The following is a 20,216-nucleotide window of genomic DNA, read 5'->3' as shown; positions in this document are numbered from 1 at the left end:
GATACTTTGTTTTATAAGAACACCAATTGATCTTCCAATAACGATGTAAGAATTCATGAATGAGATTGACTTGACCTAAAAAAACGAGCGTAAACAAATTCGCAATTTCGAATCGATAGTTTACACTGATGACACATGGATTTAATCATTAACACATACTCGTAGTGATATGATTTCGAGCAACTCGCGCATTGGGGCAAGCCATATTGAATTAAAGAATACACTAGATTCTTTATAATGAAAAAAAAACGTATAAAGTTTTCTGTGAAACTGTTCGAGCGACAAGTCATTGCCCTCGCTAAAGTGTCGGAGATTATTTTTTACATAGGAAGTGAAGGCCTGATCTAGTGTACTGCTGTGTTATGCTGCAAGAGCTGATCTGGCTGCTCTCGAAGAGCACGCATCTTCAGAAGTAGATGCATTAAATATCGACGATTAATCCTTTCCTTATGATGGTGGTTCTGTGTATGACCTCGTATAGCCTTGAGATTATACATGGGGCGTGATTATCGTGCGACAGGATCAACGCACTTCTTGAGGTGGCGCGTTCAATTTATGATGCGATTGTTATTGAGTTTGATGGAAAAGTTTGTGATTGTTTTATAGGAAGGTTATTTTGAAAGAACGAATGAATAAAATAATGTTCTTAATTCAATAATCACGCTCAAAAATCTAGTGGAATATTTTCAAATAGTGTAAGTAAATCATAAAATTATCATCTGCCAGGTTGCCATAGAAATCTAAAGTTCTATGTTTTCTGAAGAGAACCAACCATAAGGCTTTCAAATCAAAGTGAATGTTGCCTATCCAATGTGCCAGCAGAAAGATCTGCCTAAATCCTAACAGTGTGCTTTCAAAAGAAGAGATTTGAAGGCTTGGAGAGCTGTTCAAACTCCAGCTTTACCGACCAAAGAGCACACAACGGCCCTCAACACAAATATTCGTCCATCAATGTTAACGTCAGACGCAAAATATAACGAAACTAGCGAAAATAAGCTCAATCATATGAAAATATATCTTGAAAAGCCTGTAGCATATTGAAACGATTAGGAAAAAAAGTTCACACAAAAAGCCGTTCAAGTATGGTAATTTCGCCTGGGCTTTAATTCTCGAATGCTGAGCGATAGGCCGTAGTAAATGGTTGACCGTGAGCGGGCCGAACTAAAGGGCAGGCCATGAGCTATAAGCCGTATTAAAGGGTAGGCCGTGAGCTGTAAGCCGTATTAAAGGGAGGGCCGTGAGCGATAAACCGTATTAAAGGGTGGGCCGTGAGCGATAAGCCATAATAGGCCGTGCTTGCTAGCCTTCATTCAAATTATTTTGTTATTGAGGGAAAAAATCAGTGCGGTGATATTGGCAATGAATATAAACTTGATACTTTTTAATGAACTCTTTGATGGATGCATTAGTCCGCCATCCAGAAATGGGAAATTCATAAAAAATGTTGCATTCGTCAAAAGTTTAAGGGCTGCATAAGTAATGTTAACAACTTTCAAGTGTGATGCTTACAAACATTCTTGCTTTTGCCGGAGGTATTCTAAATTGCGAAAAACGTAAGAATTTGCATGTACTAAAATTGTCACAAACACAGTCCAGGCTGAATTCGAAACTTTTTTGTCCCAAATCATCTGCTTTCGACAATTTCCCTTCGGATCTTTCTAAAAATGCATGAGCAAAAGCGTCACGTCGAGCCGCTATTCCCTACTAGAAATTTTCAGTTCAAAATACATCGAAGAAACAGCCTAAGAAATATAAAATTCAGTCCCTCTATTTGAAGAAAATTGTTATTATCAATTTATAATTAAAATAAGATTTAAAATTTGTAGACTTAACATGATGCTGCCATTACTTACGTCTCCAGTTATGCGGGAAGTAATTACAGATTTTCAGCCTTTTTCTCAGCCTAATTTCACTTATTAATTGGAGCTAAGACCGTTGTTCTTTGATGTAGCAAACGTGGAGCACTCATAAGAAGCAATTATGCTGCGCTTTATTAGAGTCCCAACACAAATATCTAGCTACAAAAGGCACAAGCATGAGCGAGTGGGGTGAGGTTCAAAGCAAAATTGATCAGCTCTGAAAAATAAGAATTAATTAAGACCGGCAGCTACAAGCAAGGCAGCTAGTTTGTACACGTGTTGCAATAAACGAGCTTGTTTAACTTACCTCTTGAGGAGGAACGTCGAACACGCTCGTGCGGAGGTCCACTTTGGAGTATGTCTCAATACAAGGCAATATGAAGAAGATCCCTGCAAGCATAGACTACAGTTAAGTTAGGTTATTTGGCTGGGAATCTAATTAAAGTTCTACAGCACATTGTGAACGCTTCTAAACTTATGCGCGCGTGTACGAGACGCGCGAGTACAAGACGCGCGTGAACGAGACGCGCGTGTACGAGACGCGCGTGTACGAGGCGCGCGTGTACGAGTCGTGCGTGTACGAGACGCGCGTGTACGAGATGATGGTCTGCATGAGAAGCACGCGCATGATGGTCTGCATGAGACACGTGATAGTCTGCATGAGAAGCACGCGCATGATGGTCTGCATGAGACACGTGATAGTCTGCATGCCATGCAACTGTCAGCACCGGACGACAGCGGTCGTCCGCGGTGGTCGTCACGGCCGAGTTCCGCATTCCGCGTTCAAGTCGCTGCATGGAGCAGGAATAGTGGGAATGTTGGAGCTGTACGTCGTACAGCTGGCAGGAGGGGCTGTCTCGTTATTGCCTGGTCCAGCTGCTAAATGCTTCATGTTATTGGAATAAAATAACCAGTTTATTTTATTTAAAGGTAATTTTGTTCGTATTGTGGATTCATGATCCATGTACCTATAATAACTTCTCGTAAATCCCAGTAGTCATTCGAAAACAGCCATTGATGCGATGTACAGCACAAATTATAACACAAAAAATTCGGTCAGTGAAGGGCTGGCGTCACTCGAGCACATTTGATGTTACTAAATGTGCCTAAATGTGTTACTTTAAGCCGCTTGAAAGGAATGCAACAGCAACGAAGCGGAAGCATATACTGATCGCAGCAGTTAAAACCTAATGAACATCGATTTGCATCTCACCATTTCGATAGAGGCTTGAGACAGTCTTACGTGGCGAGACATTCTTGCAAGCTGAAAACTGCACACAGGGCAGTAAAAACAAAATACTTTTTATACAAATAATTCAAATTGATAAAGTGTTCATAAATAAATCATTTTGAAAGCGAATATTTTTTAATGAAAACTTAATCATAACGGGATGTATATGTATTTTTAAATATAATTCTTCAGAACCATGAGACCTTATTTAGTACGAATTGGTATGTAAAACTTTGGCACAGAGCTAAACAAGCCTTGGAAGCTCTAAATTTGATCACATGTGCTGGAGGCTCTTTTACCAGACACTTGAAAATTATAGGCTATGACCGAGTTCCGATCCAGGGGCTTTTTTCTCTGAGTGAATAAACTTGAAGACAAGCTAAAACTTCAGCATAGATGACAAAAAATATTCCTCAACTTTGGCTATTATTCCGAACATTGCAGAATATGAATCTGAGAAATGGTCTATGCGACAGAAATAAAGAGACGACATTAATCAGACGTCCTGACTGTCACACCGACTCTGGAGACATTCGTTGCAGTCAGAATCTCACGGGGATTAGTGACTCGTATTATTTTCAACAAGGAGAGGCATTGAAGAACAGCAAAACATCGCTTGTTTCAGTCAATGAATAAGTGGGGATATGAACCTGAGGAAATACTGAGGTGTAGAAGTTGCTATTAACAAGTGACTGATCATGCTTCATATGTTGCAGAGTTAGATTTAATCTGCAAAGTTCGATTTAAATTTAGAAACAAAGCACTTGGTGAGATTAGAAAGCTGTAAACAATGAGAAAAATTTCCTGATCACCATAAAAAATGTGAGTTGACATATTTTCCAAGATTTTCTGTCGACATTCCTGCCAAACTTCGAGAACCTCGGCCCAATGCACAACAAAGTTTAAAAATTTTATTCATTCTCTGCGACCCAATAAATATGAATTTATGTAGATGACAGACAATCGAAAAACCTTTACTATTTCTATACATTTTGTAGTTACGGAAACATTTCAATATTATGATTTTTACAGATTTTTCTACGGTTCCTCCATTTTGAATAATAATGCCAGGAGTAATGCAAGATAAACGAAGCCAATATATTTAACAAGTTAACAAATATAATGAGATGAGATATCAGCGAGGCATCACCATCGTCAGAGCCATTTAAAAATAGTGCTTTACCCAAAACGCGTTGAGGATGTTAAATATAAAATCATATTATGAATGAAGAAAATTTTAACAAATCACCTGGTCCTTTGGAGCCGCCGTGCAGCAATCTTCCCAACCGGAATATAACAGCTCTTTCGTACTCCTGCACCACCTGCACGAAAACGTAGTGACTTATGATGTAATGATGAATCTCCTGCACCATCTGCACTATAACGCAGTGACTTATGATGTACTGGTGAATCTCTTGCACCACCTGCACGTTAACGCAGTGACTTATGATGAACTGGTGAATCTCCTGCGCCATCTGCACGAAAACGTAGTGACTGTTATGATGCAATGATGAATCTCCTGCACCATCTGCCACGCCTGCACTAACATATGAAGTAACAGAAATTTAACAAAAATATATACGACCATTTTTTCCCGACGTCTGTTCTCATATCTGAAAGAGCTCTCTTATTCTCAGTTTTTGAAGGCAGCGCTTGGCAAAGACTGCATATTTCAAGGATGAGTGGGCCAAAAAATCCTGAACTGAAGCCAGTTAATAAGTGTGTACGATATGCATGAATCTCCTGCACCATCTGCACGATAACGCAGTGACTTATGATGTACTGATGAATCTCCTGCACCATCTGCACGATAACGCAGTGACTTATGATGCAATGATGAATCTCCTGCACCATCTACCACGTCTGCACTAACATATGAAGCAGCAGAAATATAACAAAAATTTACACGACCATTTCTTCCCGACGTCCGTTCTCATATCTGAAAGATCTCTCTTATTCTTCAGTTTTTACCGGCAGCGCTTGGCAAAACTGCATACTGCAAGGATGAGTGGGCCAAAAAATCCTGAACTGAAGCCAGTTAATAAGTGTGTACGATATGCACCTTCAGGAGGCAGGATGTTTAGAAGCCCTAAAATCTGTGGTAAAGAGTTATGAAGTCCACACCAGGGCGATCTGAGCTTCGGAATATGGGCATGCAGTGAAACCAATATAGGCTCTGCAGCGAGCATGAGAACACAAACTATGAAGAAATAGAAGAAGCATAGGCAGAAAGAAATTTATACGGATGAGTTATCAGAATTAGAGCTATTTCGTACGTTTTTTCTTGAAAAAGTGCACTTGATGCAAGGGTTAGTGGAGCAAATTCGTCCGAGGAGAAACCCGTTTAACGTTTCCATATATAAGCAGACATTACTTCGAAATATTTCCCACACTTAACAAACGCTTGATATTTAACTTTGAACCTAATTTTTATAGAAATAAATAATTGGAGTTCACGGGCAGTTTTAAATCCAACAGACATACCAGTTTTCTTTAGAAACCAAGCGTCATCCTGACATGATCGATAGCAACTCCGGCGGTGAAGCATAGAAGTTATCAAGAATGAATGGCCTATAGGAGCTCAGCATTGCCGTCATCTCAAAAAATGAGGTGATATGTGAGTAATAATTCAAGATTTGGAGCTTTTCCTCGAGCCATCGGGGTAACCACTTTTCTTCTATAAAAAAATAAAGATTACTTTAACTTATCAATAACACAACATTGTAAAATGTTGCAGTAAAGCTCACCTTGAAGCACACGAAGAATGAAAATGGCATCGTGGCGAGCACGATGATCCACGACAGCAGCGTCAGTATCCACCCACACGCTCCGATGCCTGTGTCGCTGTCGTCAGCTGCAACAAATCAGCCAATTAAATTATCGTTGCATTGTTATAAAGTTACACATGTCGAGTGAAAAAAATTAAAATCTATATATCCAAGAAAAACATTGTGCATAAGTTGTATGAAATATAGCTCGATAAGTTAAAAGTTTTTAACAGACTTCTTGAAATAAAGAAATTGCATGATGACAGAAAATCATTTCAAATGATATGAAAAGCATCATCACGTGAAAATTTTGGATCTATAATTGATTTTTAGACTTAAGTAAGACGCACGAAGAAGTTTTTCAACAACTTAATGCTGGTCTCTTATATAGCAGCCAAAGAACTAGCAAGGCATCGGTTGCTGCTTCACTACACAGAGCATCACCACAAATTGAACGAACATGACGAAGTCTCAGCAAATAATGGAGCCCGAGGCCAAAAAATTTAACTTGAAAACGGGAATTACAAGACGCGTTTGGCTTGAGTTGGCTCTCAGAGCACAAGAAACGTTGTCCATTAGTGGATGCGCGCTAAAAAAATGCACAAGCTCGTATGACGGATACAAACTTAAACAAATTCCCGGGTCTTGCGATGTATTTTCTGGCATGATGTACATTGAAATGGTTAGTTCTTTAAAAGTAATAAAAATATCGAATATTGTCCGTGTATCATCGTTTTGTTTTTGAAATTTAGTCCCATTTGACTCTTTACTGTGAAATACCATAATGAAGTGAAATTTAATCGATCAAAATTAACAGATCAGAGCAGTTGAAAGAAACTGTGTTGAAAACGTATCTATTTAACAGCCGTTGAAAACGTATATAAAATCTGTTCATATACTATGGCCTTTCTAGCCCATCGGATGTACGTATATACCGTTTCGTATTTAAATACCGCCCATATGTATGCTATGGCCGTACCCGCCAACCGTATGAATATATTGATTCGTATTTAAAAGCTGCCCATATATATGCGATGGCATTTCTCGCCAACTTTGCGTACATATTGTTTCGTATAAAATGTTCGTATAAAATGTTGTCAATTTTTCGGGTTCAGTAGAAAGTTCGACTACCGTCACGTCAGAGATTGACTTGGTGGAAGACATGGCACAATTGGTGTGTTTCATGTTTATATAATTATTCTTCAACGGATATTAGTTTCCAAAAATCCAATATCAAGTAAAAAATATTGAATTTATCATGAACTTTTTCGTTGGTGCGCTCTACGTGAATTATCCAGGAGAATTATGTGCAAGAAAATCTTGTGCCGATTGTATTAATTATTTCGAATGTAATATTTTTAGCAGGTGTATTCTTTTATAACGTCACACAAATTTATATGGAAATTGCCACGTAATAATTAGACTCACAGTCGGGAGCTTCTTGCAGTTCAAAAGACTGCACCCAACTTCCTCGCTTGACACTCGGCATGGTCGAGAGTGACATTGTTCACAATTAATATCCTTACACAAATATAAAAGTTTATGCTTAAAATCAGATGACTTTGGTGAACACGAAAATAAAATTAGATTGTATAGGGAGGCTAAACCAAATAGCAAGCTAGGCGGAATTCAATCTTCAAACGTTTTTATTCGCATACAATTTACGTTCATTTACATCTCATTAAATGAAAACAATTCTAGTGAAGTATATGAAATTACAATACATTGAATACAATTAGATGATCAAATTGCAAACAGTTACAAATGCAAAATAATTGGCTTTATGATGCTTCGTTTAGAATGACGCATTTACGCGGAAAATAGGATTGATTTATGAAAACCACACACCCTTTCAGTCTTCAGTATTAAGAAAATAGAATAAAATCTGAATATAATCAATATCCAGGATGTGCATTAACAATTCACACTCGAAAATACAATGTCATAGAGCGATAATTATCAAGAATTAGATTTCCTCTCAATAGCATAAATTCGCGCAAAAGTTACACGAGAGCTTCGTCAAACAAAACGAAATTAAGAAATAAGAATTTAATCATAAGCCAAACGTGAAATTTGTTTGAAAATTATATTGGACGGCGTTATGCGGCATAGTTAGCATATAAGTTAGAAGGTGCGACGCGACATCCGCGCGTTCGTCGTAGAGTGCTAGCCTACACTGCGGCAAGGCTGGTATTCAAGTCAACGAGGCATGCGTCAATAAATCGATGTACATCTATGTCAGATAGCTCCTGAGGAATAAATATGTAATTCACTGATCAACGGCGCCAGCGTTGGTTGATTAAACTTCTTAATCATCGTTTGAACTTAAATATAACACAAACCATCGACACCCACCATTCTTGATCACGGTGCTTGTTTATGAGGTTCGACCACTTTTATTTTGAGCGGCACTGTTGAAACGAAGTTTGTTGGAAAGAAAATTTCGGCAAGTACAGTCTGCGATTTTACTTTCAATTTGTCTGTCATGAACAATTCAATTCAATTTGTCTGCCAAGAAAATTCAATTCACCAGCCCTTTCATCTAAACATAACAAGTGTTCCTAAGAAATGATTTAGTTTAGACTCTCTAGCGCAGGAACCATCATTAAATTCTCTCATCTGAGCTTCATAACACAATTTTAATTGCCAGGAGACTTGACCAGCCCAGCAGTAATCCGACCAGGGGCCTCAGACCACGCAATCCCGCACAACAAAATCTGATTATACGATCTCTTCAATTTGCACTGCTTTTCTCATGGTTTTTAGTATTTTTTTATTAATAATGATTTCTTGCCATTGACAGAAAAATCGTTGAAAAAAGTTGAGAAACTTATTTACTAGCAAGTCTATTCCAAGATATGTCAAGAGCGACTTAATGCCGACATATGCCAGAATTCGTTTTTACGGTTTTCGTGAATTGTACAGCTGGTAAATATTAAGCGCAGATCTTCGGCCTCGTCTATCGTTGTTTGCATTAAACATATAGCGGAGCGAAGCTGTAGCTCTAATTAGACACGTGTAATATTTTTATCTGCGTGAAATATTCAGATATCACACAGCCTCTGCTGTGTTGAATACCGTTAAAAGGTCAAACTGACAGCCTCCAGCACTTCTAGGTTGAATGTTGTTGAAATGCCAGTAACAGCACAGCCTCTATAGAGGTAATCTTTTGAATGCAGTTGAATGTCGAGCACATTATAAGTTAATGAATTTGAGTTATTTCCGGACATCTCAATAAAAAATTGAGCAATCAGCATCGTATATATAAAAATTTGCATTGTTTTTATGTTAAAAATGCTCTAAAATTATTTATACTTCTGTCGCAGCTATACTGGAACGAGTAAAGGCTTGGATTTCATCATTGAGTTCATGAAAAAATAGACGCAAATGTTAACAAATCTCAGTCTGCGCGAGTGAAGCAGCTCGAAACAAAGGCCGTCTCGCCAGCACCTCGACGGGTGTCGCGTATCTCACGTAATTCAAGCGAGTGTCGGCCAAATCAAAGGAGATCCAAGCGTGTTCGTGCAAACGAAGATCGGTAGCTTCGTTTGCGGCTATCAAACAGAGCTTTTCCAGCACTGTTCCCTGCAGTATCAATCGCACACGCGATTGTGATATCTAATGAACTACGAGTTGTACAATTATGGTCGCATGAGTTGTGATGCATGGTACGAATTAACAATTATTAAAGGCTATTTATGAGAAGAACAATTGCTTATAAAACTTTTTTGTCGCAGAATAACTTCGAAATTTGCAACCTGATCTATTATATGGACAGAAATTAATTCAACGACGGTGTGCATCACTGGAAGCCGGGTGCGCATATAGCCAGTCACGTTTTTACATTATTCGTAGAAATGTACAAATTTAAATGTTTAAACAGTTAAAAATGTATAAGAAAATTAGTGGAATTCTCTTCAAAAATGTTTCAAGTTAATTTATGAGAGCAGACAATCATCATTCCCGACACTGCAAGACACAAGCAATGTAATACATTCCCATGCAGAACCAGGTCTGATTGTTACACACAATCAGCTCATACATACTATCTCCATGATAAAGCATGAAGAGAATGGTGTTAGAATATTTGCCTCTTGGAGCAAATTTTGCTCCTCAAAATGCGAAAAGAAATCGTGCTATGTTGTGCCCGAGCAAACACAGGCCTACGCCTCGCGTAGAATAAAAATCTAAAATAAAAAACACCAAGCAGACTAAAGAGCTATGCACGACTTTGAAGAGAGAATGAGGTTCAAAATAATTAAATTTTTAGTAGCAAAATTCCAGTAGAGTTTTCTTTGCAATGGTACATTATATTTGAGTAAAATAATGAGGTCTGCTAGAATTTGAAATACAGGTAAAGAAATATAGGCGAATTTGAGCTTCAAATAATTGAATTCACACAATCGAAAATTTATTCGTATATACAATTACTGAGCAGGCTGAACGGGAAAAATTTTGAGCAAATGCATTAGTTCAAATTCTATAAAACTTTTATAAAAGTTATTTCAGAACCGGGACGAACCGAAGCTACAAGCTCCCCTAGCACAAAAACATTAACGACCGCTGCACGTAATGCGGTAAAAGCACCCAATTAATTTCCCGGTATAAAAGGTCCCAATTTGCCGCAGTAAACGAGTTTCTTCACATTGAAAGCCATAGATGCCTCGAAATTGTTAGCATCACACTGACCAGCTTTGCCAATGTTGCCATCAGTAACGCGACGTTATTTAAAAGTTTTAAAAGATAAAATGATTACTGCACTACATATTTCGACCGAAAATTGAAACTTGGACAAACAAGCTTATATAAATATTTCGTTTGCGTACTACCGAATTTTGATAAAATTGCCTTTGTTAAAATTGTACAGAACCACATAAGGGCTGAATACGGACTGCACGACACTATTATATATTTTTATAAACAACTAATAATTAGAATAGTACCTATCCTATGAACGACTCATTTCAGACTGAAAACACGCCACTTTTTAATCTAGAATAGTTTCTGGAGTAACTTTCCTGAATGATTTCTAATAAAACCCACCAAAATCAAACTAGCCTACTCCTAAATGTTTGTTTAATTCCACATCTCATTACTGACTGCCTGTTAGTTGCATCAATACAAGCTTTCTGGATCTTTAGGGCAATTTCAATGTAGCACAGCGCCGCCTGGTCCAATTGCTTATTGACAATGAATTGCATTCTCGTCCTATATTTTTTGAGCACGTAAAATGCAATAGACATTATTGAGCACGTAAAATTCAACTTTCATACATATACTTTATATGATTTTTTCATCCAATTATAGCACGAGACTATTTTTCCAGTAACCTTCAATTTAATTGCGAGTTCACCAGACTGAGTGAACTGGAGAATATCATATTCACCAGGTCCGTTATATCTTGCTGCAGAATATCACATTCACCAGGTCCGTTATATCTTGTTGCAGAATATCACATTCGCCAGAGTCGTAGCAGCAGCTCGTCGCTCTCGCCCGGCAGCGGCTCTGAGCGCAATATCTGGATGGCCACGAGCGACTGAGCTATCCTAACGTAATAATACCTGTCGATATCTCGCACGGTCAAGCATTTTCCATTTATGCTGCGAGTCTTCAACGTAAATTTGTCGGAGACAAAATGGCTCTTTGTTTCGCGGCGAGCGTCGCTTACCTGTAATAGATATTTTTAAAATTAAAATCGTTCCAGCTTTTAATCCGAGTCAGCAGAGCACTTTGGACGAACGAATTTCTCGACCTTTTTATTGTGAAAAATCAATTGCTGTGTGGACATAATGATCGACGGAAAAAGTAGCTGGGCTTTTTGGTAGGCACCATAAAAGGCGTAATCGTGTATATACAGGAATGGCAATAACACTTTTTCGTACGAAAGACTTTATCGCACAATCAACTATCTCCAAGAATATATTAGTAATTATCTCAAAGAATTTATTTCAGTATCGAGTTTTGGTGTTGATAGCTCTATTTACAAACAGGATTATGCGTGTCGAGACTCATTGCTTGACGTAATAGTTCTCAATGGCAAAGTAGGCCGTTGTTTTATTAGTGGATTTAAGTCACAAAGGAAAATTCGATTTTTTCGTAGTAGTTATAACTTTCCTCTAAGTCTGATTTTCAAGCCTGTCGTGTGTGAACTTTTAAAGCGTGTTCAGAAAATTTCAAGGTCATATTAGTCGTTCATTGTTTAACTTGACTTCATTGCTTCGTTCATTGCTTATCAGTTGAAATATACGTTTTCTCAATGAGCCCGCACATTACTCATAAACCTGTTACATATTTTGGTAATGACTATAGCAATGCTGTTAACTCGAGTACTCAAACTTCAATTTTCATACGCTCCAAAATCAACAATGATTATCCATTTATTTTGACTATTGTCAAGCTCGCCTAGAAGCATGGTCCGATAACTACAGCTGTGACTATTCTTTACTACCACAGCATCGTGAGCCAGCAGGAGCCACACGACTTTTGACGGCCTAACAAATTACTGCGCATTGCTTTGTTAGTGGAAGTTCTGCGCGCTCCTCATGAATGAATTCGCAGCGTAAAAGTTTGTCTACTTTTTGGTACGCGGAGAGCAACTGCCATGGAAAGGCACAAAATCCAGCTGCCTTTCGGGGATTCGGTGCCGTCAGGCAAATTTTACCGAAGTTGGGAAAAGGTTTTTTGAAAATTTCACTGCAGAGAGAAAGAGAGAAAAAGAGAGAGCAGTTCATTAAAAACCATAGCATGAAGTCTGCGTAAGTCAAAAAAGAGGGAGCTGAGTGAATAAATATAACTTTTGCGAGGTACTGCGAACGAGAGAAAATACTGCAAAGAGAAACGTACAAAGATGAAATACAAAATATGAGCTAGATGATCTACTATCTATAGTAAATCTTATAATCAAACCAAAATTGAGTACCGCAATCACGCAAAACAATAAAAATCGTACTTCGAAGAAAATTTGCTAAACCAAATAAGAACCAGCGTTCCCAAAGATGATTCGTTGTACGGTCAAAGATTTTTTAATTAATTTTTTTTTACTATGCAAATAAATGGTATATATATACATGAAATTGGTTTGTAACGAAAATAAATTTTACTAAATATTTAGGCCTACATTTATCTCACAGTATTTCTTTTTGTAGGTCCTAGACTTGAATAAAAAAACTAGTTTATAGACTGACAGCTCGCCGAAGTTCAGATAAACCAGCCAAACAAATTTCATTTGCTAAAACTGTGACGTTGCATGCACTCTAACAGAGGAAAAAACCTCTTCAAACTAAAGCAAGGCACAAAGTTAGATAATATCCAGAGACCATTGGACTGCAGCGAAAATCAGCTCCACGTTCATTGAGTTGCATGCCATGTGGAAGACGAGGGCTCAGAGGTCTTTCATCTTTCCTGAGATGTCATCCATCTCACACTGGCGGAAAATGAGGGGACTAACACGATCTAATGAAGAATTTAATCTAGACGCCGCACCAGAGATTAGACTTTTGTTGGCTCATCGCTGCGCTTGTGTTTCCGTCTTCTCTTCATAGGAATTAGGAAACCACCGGCGGGCGACCGACTCACGATGGAACTGCCGCAATCTCGGCAATTCAAAGACCATGCATGCATCTTGCATTATACGAAGTAATTTTTCAAGTAGAATTTTGAAAGAAATGTCCTAGAGCCTATAAAAAAAAAGAAAATTCTTTGGTATGTTTAGAGAAAGTTAGAATTAAATGTTGGAATTTTAGTCAATGACACACAACTAAAGTTGGAAAAAATTAAGCAGTAAACCTGAACCCACCACGAAATTCAAGTCAGGGATAAGCTAAGAAAATTACATGAAATAACAAACTATTCAAAGCAAAATTTACTAGCCAAAAATTTTGAGAAATATATGATAACACAAACAAACTTTTTACGAACACTTTTAGGCAAAAAATTACCTTAAAGAGCAAAAACCTGCGTTGAGAAAAAGACCCGAGCTTTTCACTAGAATGTATATAACGTGTTATAATAATTATTATACTACTCGATTGAATGTGCTGGTACAGTACAACTCTCCCGTCCATGTGCTGGTACAGTACAACTCTCCCGTCCATGTGCTGGTACAGTACAACTCTACCGTCCATGTGCTGGTACAGTACAACTCTCCCGTCCATGTGCTGGTACAGTACAACTCTGTCTTGTCCACTATAACGAAGCATGAAGTGTCACATCAGGGCCAGCACATCTCGATACACGTCGCCTTGCGTTTTGCTTGCACTTTCATATATTTCTTTACAAGTGTTGCAGGACAGCCAGAGATAAATTGTACGTCTATACTCAATATGAAGTATTTTGTGGTTAGTATGAGTAACTATAATATTTCTCATCGAGCCAATGATAATTTTTTTCTTTACTATGAGGCTCACGAGTATTCAGAGACAGAGTAAGCGATTTAATTCAATTCATTTCCTAAAGTAAAAAATCAACACTACAATAAATTTTTTTAACATATGAATACATTTGTAGACTTTATGAGACTTATTTTTGATTTTATCATTAATTTAACGAATTGAGCTTCACAAATATTATCAATCCTGGCCAGGCAGTGGGAGTAGCTTAATACTAGGCATAATTTACAATAAAAAATTACTGTGAAAAATACTCGAGTATAAGAACATTCATAACTTCAGTGTTTCTTCCATCTACAAAACTTGAACTCGAAGTAAACGAAGCACGACAATTTTATCGCCTGAAACTCGAGAACTTAGTTTGAATCTGCAAAGTTTCCGAAGTAAAGAAGTAGGCAAGCGAGTAATAATTGACTGCCCCCGTCAGGTCGATGTCGACAGCTCGTCGCTCTTGCAGGAAAACTTTGTGTTCGGAGTAATTGAAGAAATATTTGCAGCTGAAGCGTTCTTTTATCTCCTTTCTCATTCTTTGGTGCTACTGATTTGCAGTAAATGCTAATTAAGGAGTTCCATGCCATGCATTCATTGGGAGCCGAGACTACATTCTTTTTCATCACATATCAATCGATCTCATCTAAAGATAACCCTAAATCAAATCCCATATGTAGGGTAGCTTTTTCCCCAACTCCGGACTTATGATTCCCTTTGGATAGAAAATGAAGATTCTGAGTAAATATCTAAACAAAATTTGAAATTTATCACTTATATGCAATTTATAAATACCGTATATCGTAACGACCGCTGGAAAAGAAACCTAATGCCGATTTGAAACTATGGCTGTTTCATAATTATGAGCCGTGCTAGAGTCCAACTGAAGTGTTATCGTAGAGACATGGTCTGCATGGAGTTGGCTTCAAATCGTTAATTAAGCAGAATAATCATTTCTGAATGAAGGCTTTACTAATTGTCCTAATTCACTTGCCAACTGCCTGCAAACCTAAACAAAAATTGCAAGTGGTGCATTAATGGTTAACGATGACCCTTGGCGGCTATGGTAAGTCTCGAGAAGCCATTACTCAGAAGCAGGAAATAAATACATTTCAGAGAGAGATGAGCGCAGAGCCACTGCACTGGTGCGGCCGTTAATTATTTTTATTGTACCATTCATTAATTGTATAAGGCAGTTTAACGAGTGACCGTCTCTAAGTTATACTTAGGTGTCATACAAAAAAATTGAGTAGCTCGAAGTAAGCAGCAACTTATGTAAGTAAAAGTACTCAGAGTTATGCAGCATCATATTAGCTGGGCAGGGAAGCAAGTTTCTCGAGCGGAGTTTAATTTTTGTAACCTTTAAACATTGCGTGGTTTAGGAAAAAAATGTAATATAACTATTTCTTCTCAAATAGTAGAGAATATTTTTTGTATTTTAAGTATGCTTCATTTTGGAACGCGTGACTTTATTCGGACGCTTATTCGTTCTAGTCAATAACGTGCCAGAACCCATACTGTCAACCTACCTTTAGGTACGTATGTTTAGTGTTGTAAAAAGTTGTTTTAGGATTACATTGTCTATGTCTGCTTCTATATGGAAATGTATTACTTCAAGATAGTTTTTTAGGGTAAAAGCATTTCATTACTGGGGAGATCTCAAGACTTGATCACAAACTGCCTCATCTACCTTGCCTCCTGTTGAGATTTGTGCAAGAGTTTGAGCAAGGCTATAGCAAGGCTATTTGTGCAAGGCTATAGCAAGGCTATTTGTGCAAGGCTATTTGTGCAAGGCTATAGCAAGGCTATTTGTGCAAGGCCATAGCAAGGCTATTTGTGCAAGGCTATAGCTAATTCAACTTTTAGGTTACTTTATTATGGGGCAGCAGCAGCGCTTGCCCCAGCAGGTAATGGCAGGTTGAATCGATCTCGAAACAACAGAACTCGCGACGTTTAAATAACGTCGAATAATAGTTTAGAACGAAAATTGACGCAACTTCATTTTTTAAACTTCGTACATTTGAACGTTGTTTCAACGTTGAAATCGCGTTGCCATCTGATGGTAAAATCGCAAATATATATACGTATGCGATTTCAAAGTCACAAAGTCAGGATATAATGCAATTCTAACGTTGCAACAACGTCGAAATGTACGATGTTGAAAAAATGACGTTGATTCAATTTACATTCTAAACTAATATTTAGCGTTATTTCAACGTAGTGAGTTTTGTTTCAACAATGACTCAACCTGACAGCCTGCTGGGTACGAAGCGTTGCTGCTATGGAATTAAAATAGATTGTTGCGCGGTATATTAAGTACATCTGAAATTATTGTCGTAACCTATTAGTATCTATTATCTGAGTTCATTAAATGTTTATATTAGCAATGCCAAAATAATATTTTGGAAATGTCAAAAATCAGTTGGATTTACTAATCAATTTTTTTTCGATCAAGCATGACATGTCCCCCCAACACAAAAACTAGTGGCACCCTCCAGGCTAGAACAATGACCATCAATCATTCGTTTTCCAATAGACATGCTTTGTGTCGTCAAACAACAGACTTCTCTGGTATGATTGTTTTTCGAGGGGTGCATATCCAACCAAGCTTCAGGGCGACTAATTCTCATTCACTCCGTCTACAGTTTTTGTGTCTTGAGCGACGAGCTCACATCTCGCCGAGAATTAACTTTTTACAGTTCTCGGAGCTGTACTAATAGAATCGTCTCGCAATCGCAGTTTCGTTTCGGTATAAAATGAAAAATTAAGTTCTAGTTAAGTTATTTCTAAATAATTAAGCTTGGATGAAAGTTCTAGCCTTGAATAAGTAATGTTAGAAAAATGTCTCAAATAACATAAGTTGTTTACAGCAATGAATATGGAACGAAAACTTCGAACAAATGAAACATACAGCAATACTATATAGCTGTAAGTTACATTAATAAGAAAGCGTTAATTGGCACTGGCGGTAATCTAGCGGCAGCCTGCGGCACACTCGAGCAATATCCGAAATCAATTAAAGCAGTACCGGAAGTTGGGTAATAATTATCCAGTCTTTAAATTAATGTCCCTCGGTACGGCCGGCTGGTGCTGAACAACCACGACCTCATAAGCTGGCCCTATAAGAAAGAAAGTCAGATAAACGCTCGTTTTGTTAATCCATCAATTTCCTTCCTTCTAGATGTACTCAATTCAGTTTTTGAACAGAGATGTGATTGCGCAATGTGTGAAAGACGATTCATATACAAGGGGTTTCGAAAAGTTTGTGGAAAAACCACAGTTTGAAAAAACTACGCAAGTCATAGGGTTTCTTTTCATAAATGCGCTCTATCAACATAGGTCGATATATTTCTGTGAACTGTGATACCTGACATCACGTCCATCTGTGTATAATTGAGCCATGAGATTTGAAACCTGTTTTGGCAGCTCTTTTTGCTGCTTCAATTGATGGAATCTGGGTATCGTTCAATAATTTTTTCAGTTTTACGTGAAAACATGAGAAGCAATTGAAATTGCATGGGAAGCAATTTCGCTTAAATTTTACTTGGGTGAGGCCCACAACACTTGCGGCATCATTCACGATTACGTTATCAACAATGAATGAGTGAAGCAATTATGAATGCCGATTGAATGATGTATCTTTCAATTGTGAGAGACCCGCAATACTTCGAATATATATATTCATGAATCCATTATCAACAAGCAATGAGTGGGCAATGTTGATTATAGGCATATACAAAAATATAAGTTGTTCTACCTACTTATGAACAGTATCGTTTGTTTTAATCCTTCTCTCAAACATGCCTTACATTTGGCGTGCTGCCAGCAGCACCCATTCGGCAGAAAACCTTGCTATTAATGGACGTTATTGAATGAAAGTTATTGAACTTGTTGAGAAGTTTGAATTGCAATTTTAAACCGCAATGAATGCTAATGGAGTAAAAATACTGAATCAAATTAAGCACTAATGCCGTATAATTTGTGGAAAGTAATTTTTTAAGTCGACTAATTTTTTGTTGGCAAGAGATACTGACAGTAAAATTCAGAATAAAATGTTTTGATTAAACACAAATGAAAAATCTAAAATATCGTTATTGGACTGAATTATCATGAAGATTACTGCTGCCTCTTAAAACCCTATAGGAAAAATGATACTACATACCATACCTTTTTCACAAACTTCAGAGCGAAATCGTTAATTTTAAGTGTTACCTTCTCAAATAAAACTTCTAAAATTCTGTCCTATGGCAAGGGAACTGCCGGTGGTTGGTCATATCTATGACGCTGATTGGTCATATGAGCTATTCTTCATGGCTGGTCATTAAACATAAGCTATTCAGCCAAATTCTTACAAATGCTGCTCATGACGATGGAAAGAGTGTTTCCGGAGCTATTAGTAAATTAGGCAGCAGGTAATAAATTCTGAAATTTCAGAAATAAATATGGATTGTGCAATAGACAGAATACAAAAATATCAGTAAAAAAATCTGGGCTAATTTCAATCCCTTTACTATAATTTGTTTCATGTTTACTTTTATGATCCGAAAGTACCGATACTATATACCTATGCAATCCGTTTGTAATAATTTCGTTAATAATGCAAATTTTTCTGCAAAGTACTTTCAACTGATTGTACGGAGTCTTTAATTGAGGTCGGGCATTATTGTTGCTAGAATATTAACCCTAAACACTTGCTCGCACATGATGCCAAGTCGTCAATGACGGTCGAGGCAGGAGTCACGACCCGAAAACCTCAAGCCCTGCAAGTTGTAAACGTCAAAACTTCATGTCGTACATGAGTCAATGCGCTCTTATGTCTCCCTCGAGACATGAGATGAACCCACGCCGTATGCAAATGACGTCAAAACAATGTCAATTATAAGCTGATTTTGTTGAAATAACGTTTAATTACCGTTATTCAAACGTTAAATGGTCGTGGGAGTCTTTCCTTGCCCATATCTATGCAGCCGCGACGATTTAGGGCTCAGGGCAGTTGTGCGAAATATTACGACAGCAATCTTGATGTTATGTTATCAGGAGCACGTTATTTGATTTATTGTATGGAATGCCAATCGATGGCATATCGATGAGCCTTCGATGCTTCAATCCAATACGCATCTAGCTCCATACGCCAATCACTACCAATAAACTATCGGTGCTTCACGAATAATTATTGCAAGGGAAATCTCACCCCGCGCATGTGAGAGAACAGTTGCATATGCTTCAATTGGGCGGCGCAGCATCAAAACGCCTGTAATATAATATATTCGCTATATTTGTAGAAACCAGTCTCAGAATATCGGGAATATCATTTTTTATCCCGATGATATAAAATTTTACAAGCTGCTAATTACAAAAGTAATTATCTGATGTAGGATTGAAATATTTCCGATTAATTCATGACTTCACAGGTTGAAAGATTGGAATTAATATTTGAGAATTCTCTTGAAAACTCCCAGGCCTCGTATCGTGATCATGATGGGGACTACAGGCCCTACGCGTGGTCCACACCTTGGCTGAAGGGAGTTTAGTGAGACGCATCCCTTACAAACGACCTCAAACTTCGAAAATTCCAAACATGGCAAAAGTTGAGCTATCGCCTCCACTTGAACGCCGCATCAACAATGAGCAGGAACATCCAGGCAATGTTCTTTCATCGCGTCACAAGCAGACATAGCTTACACATTTAAGCTTCTAATATTATCATTATTGTTTATTGATTAGGTTATTGGCTTAAGTATTTGTGTAGGTTAATTATTTTTGTTTCTACATGTGGTCACTGAAAAACTAATAATTTCAAGAGGTGAAAATTAAATTAGAAAAAAGAATACCCCTGCTCAATTGTTGAAAATTGTATTCTGCTTGAATACGTTTATCAAGTAATTTTTCTCAAATAAATCAAATAAAATATTGATAAAAGAAACAATAGTAAGCATTGTTTACGTCATAGAACATCGGTAAAGAGCATGATCGCATCTGTGTT

The 20,216-nt window shown here is 37.6% G+C and overlaps 1 protein-coding gene across 2 annotated transcripts in view; it reads right to left on the bottom strand.

Moving 5' to 3' along the window:
* The window catches only part of LOC108676710 (band 7 protein AGAP004871), a 102,242-nt gene that overhangs the window by 13,468 nt on the left and 68,558 nt on the right, over positions 1-20,216 (bottom strand). For both annotated transcript variants that reach the window (XM_047881755.1, XM_047881754.1), the window contains exons 2-4: positions 5,838-5,944; positions 4,340-4,412; positions 2,167-2,249 (exon numbers count right to left, since the gene is read on the bottom strand). In XM_047881755.1, coding sequence (XP_047737711.1) covers positions 2,167-2,249; positions 4,340-4,412; positions 5,838-5,944 — 263 coding nt within the window. The remainder of the gene's footprint in view (positions 1-2,166; positions 2,250-4,339; positions 4,413-5,837; positions 5,945-20,216) is intronic.

This window comes from Hyalella azteca, unplaced genomic scaffold (assembly GCF_000764305.2).
Source record: "Hyalella azteca isolate HAZT.00-mixed unplaced genomic scaffold, Hazt_2.0.2 contig8774, whole genome shotgun sequence".
NCBI classification, from domain to species: Eukaryota; Metazoa; Arthropoda; class Malacostraca; order Amphipoda; family Hyalellidae; genus Hyalella; species Hyalella azteca.
The sequence above is the reverse complement of the archived record's forward strand: the minus strand, read 5'-3'. Positions and strand labels throughout refer to the sequence as shown.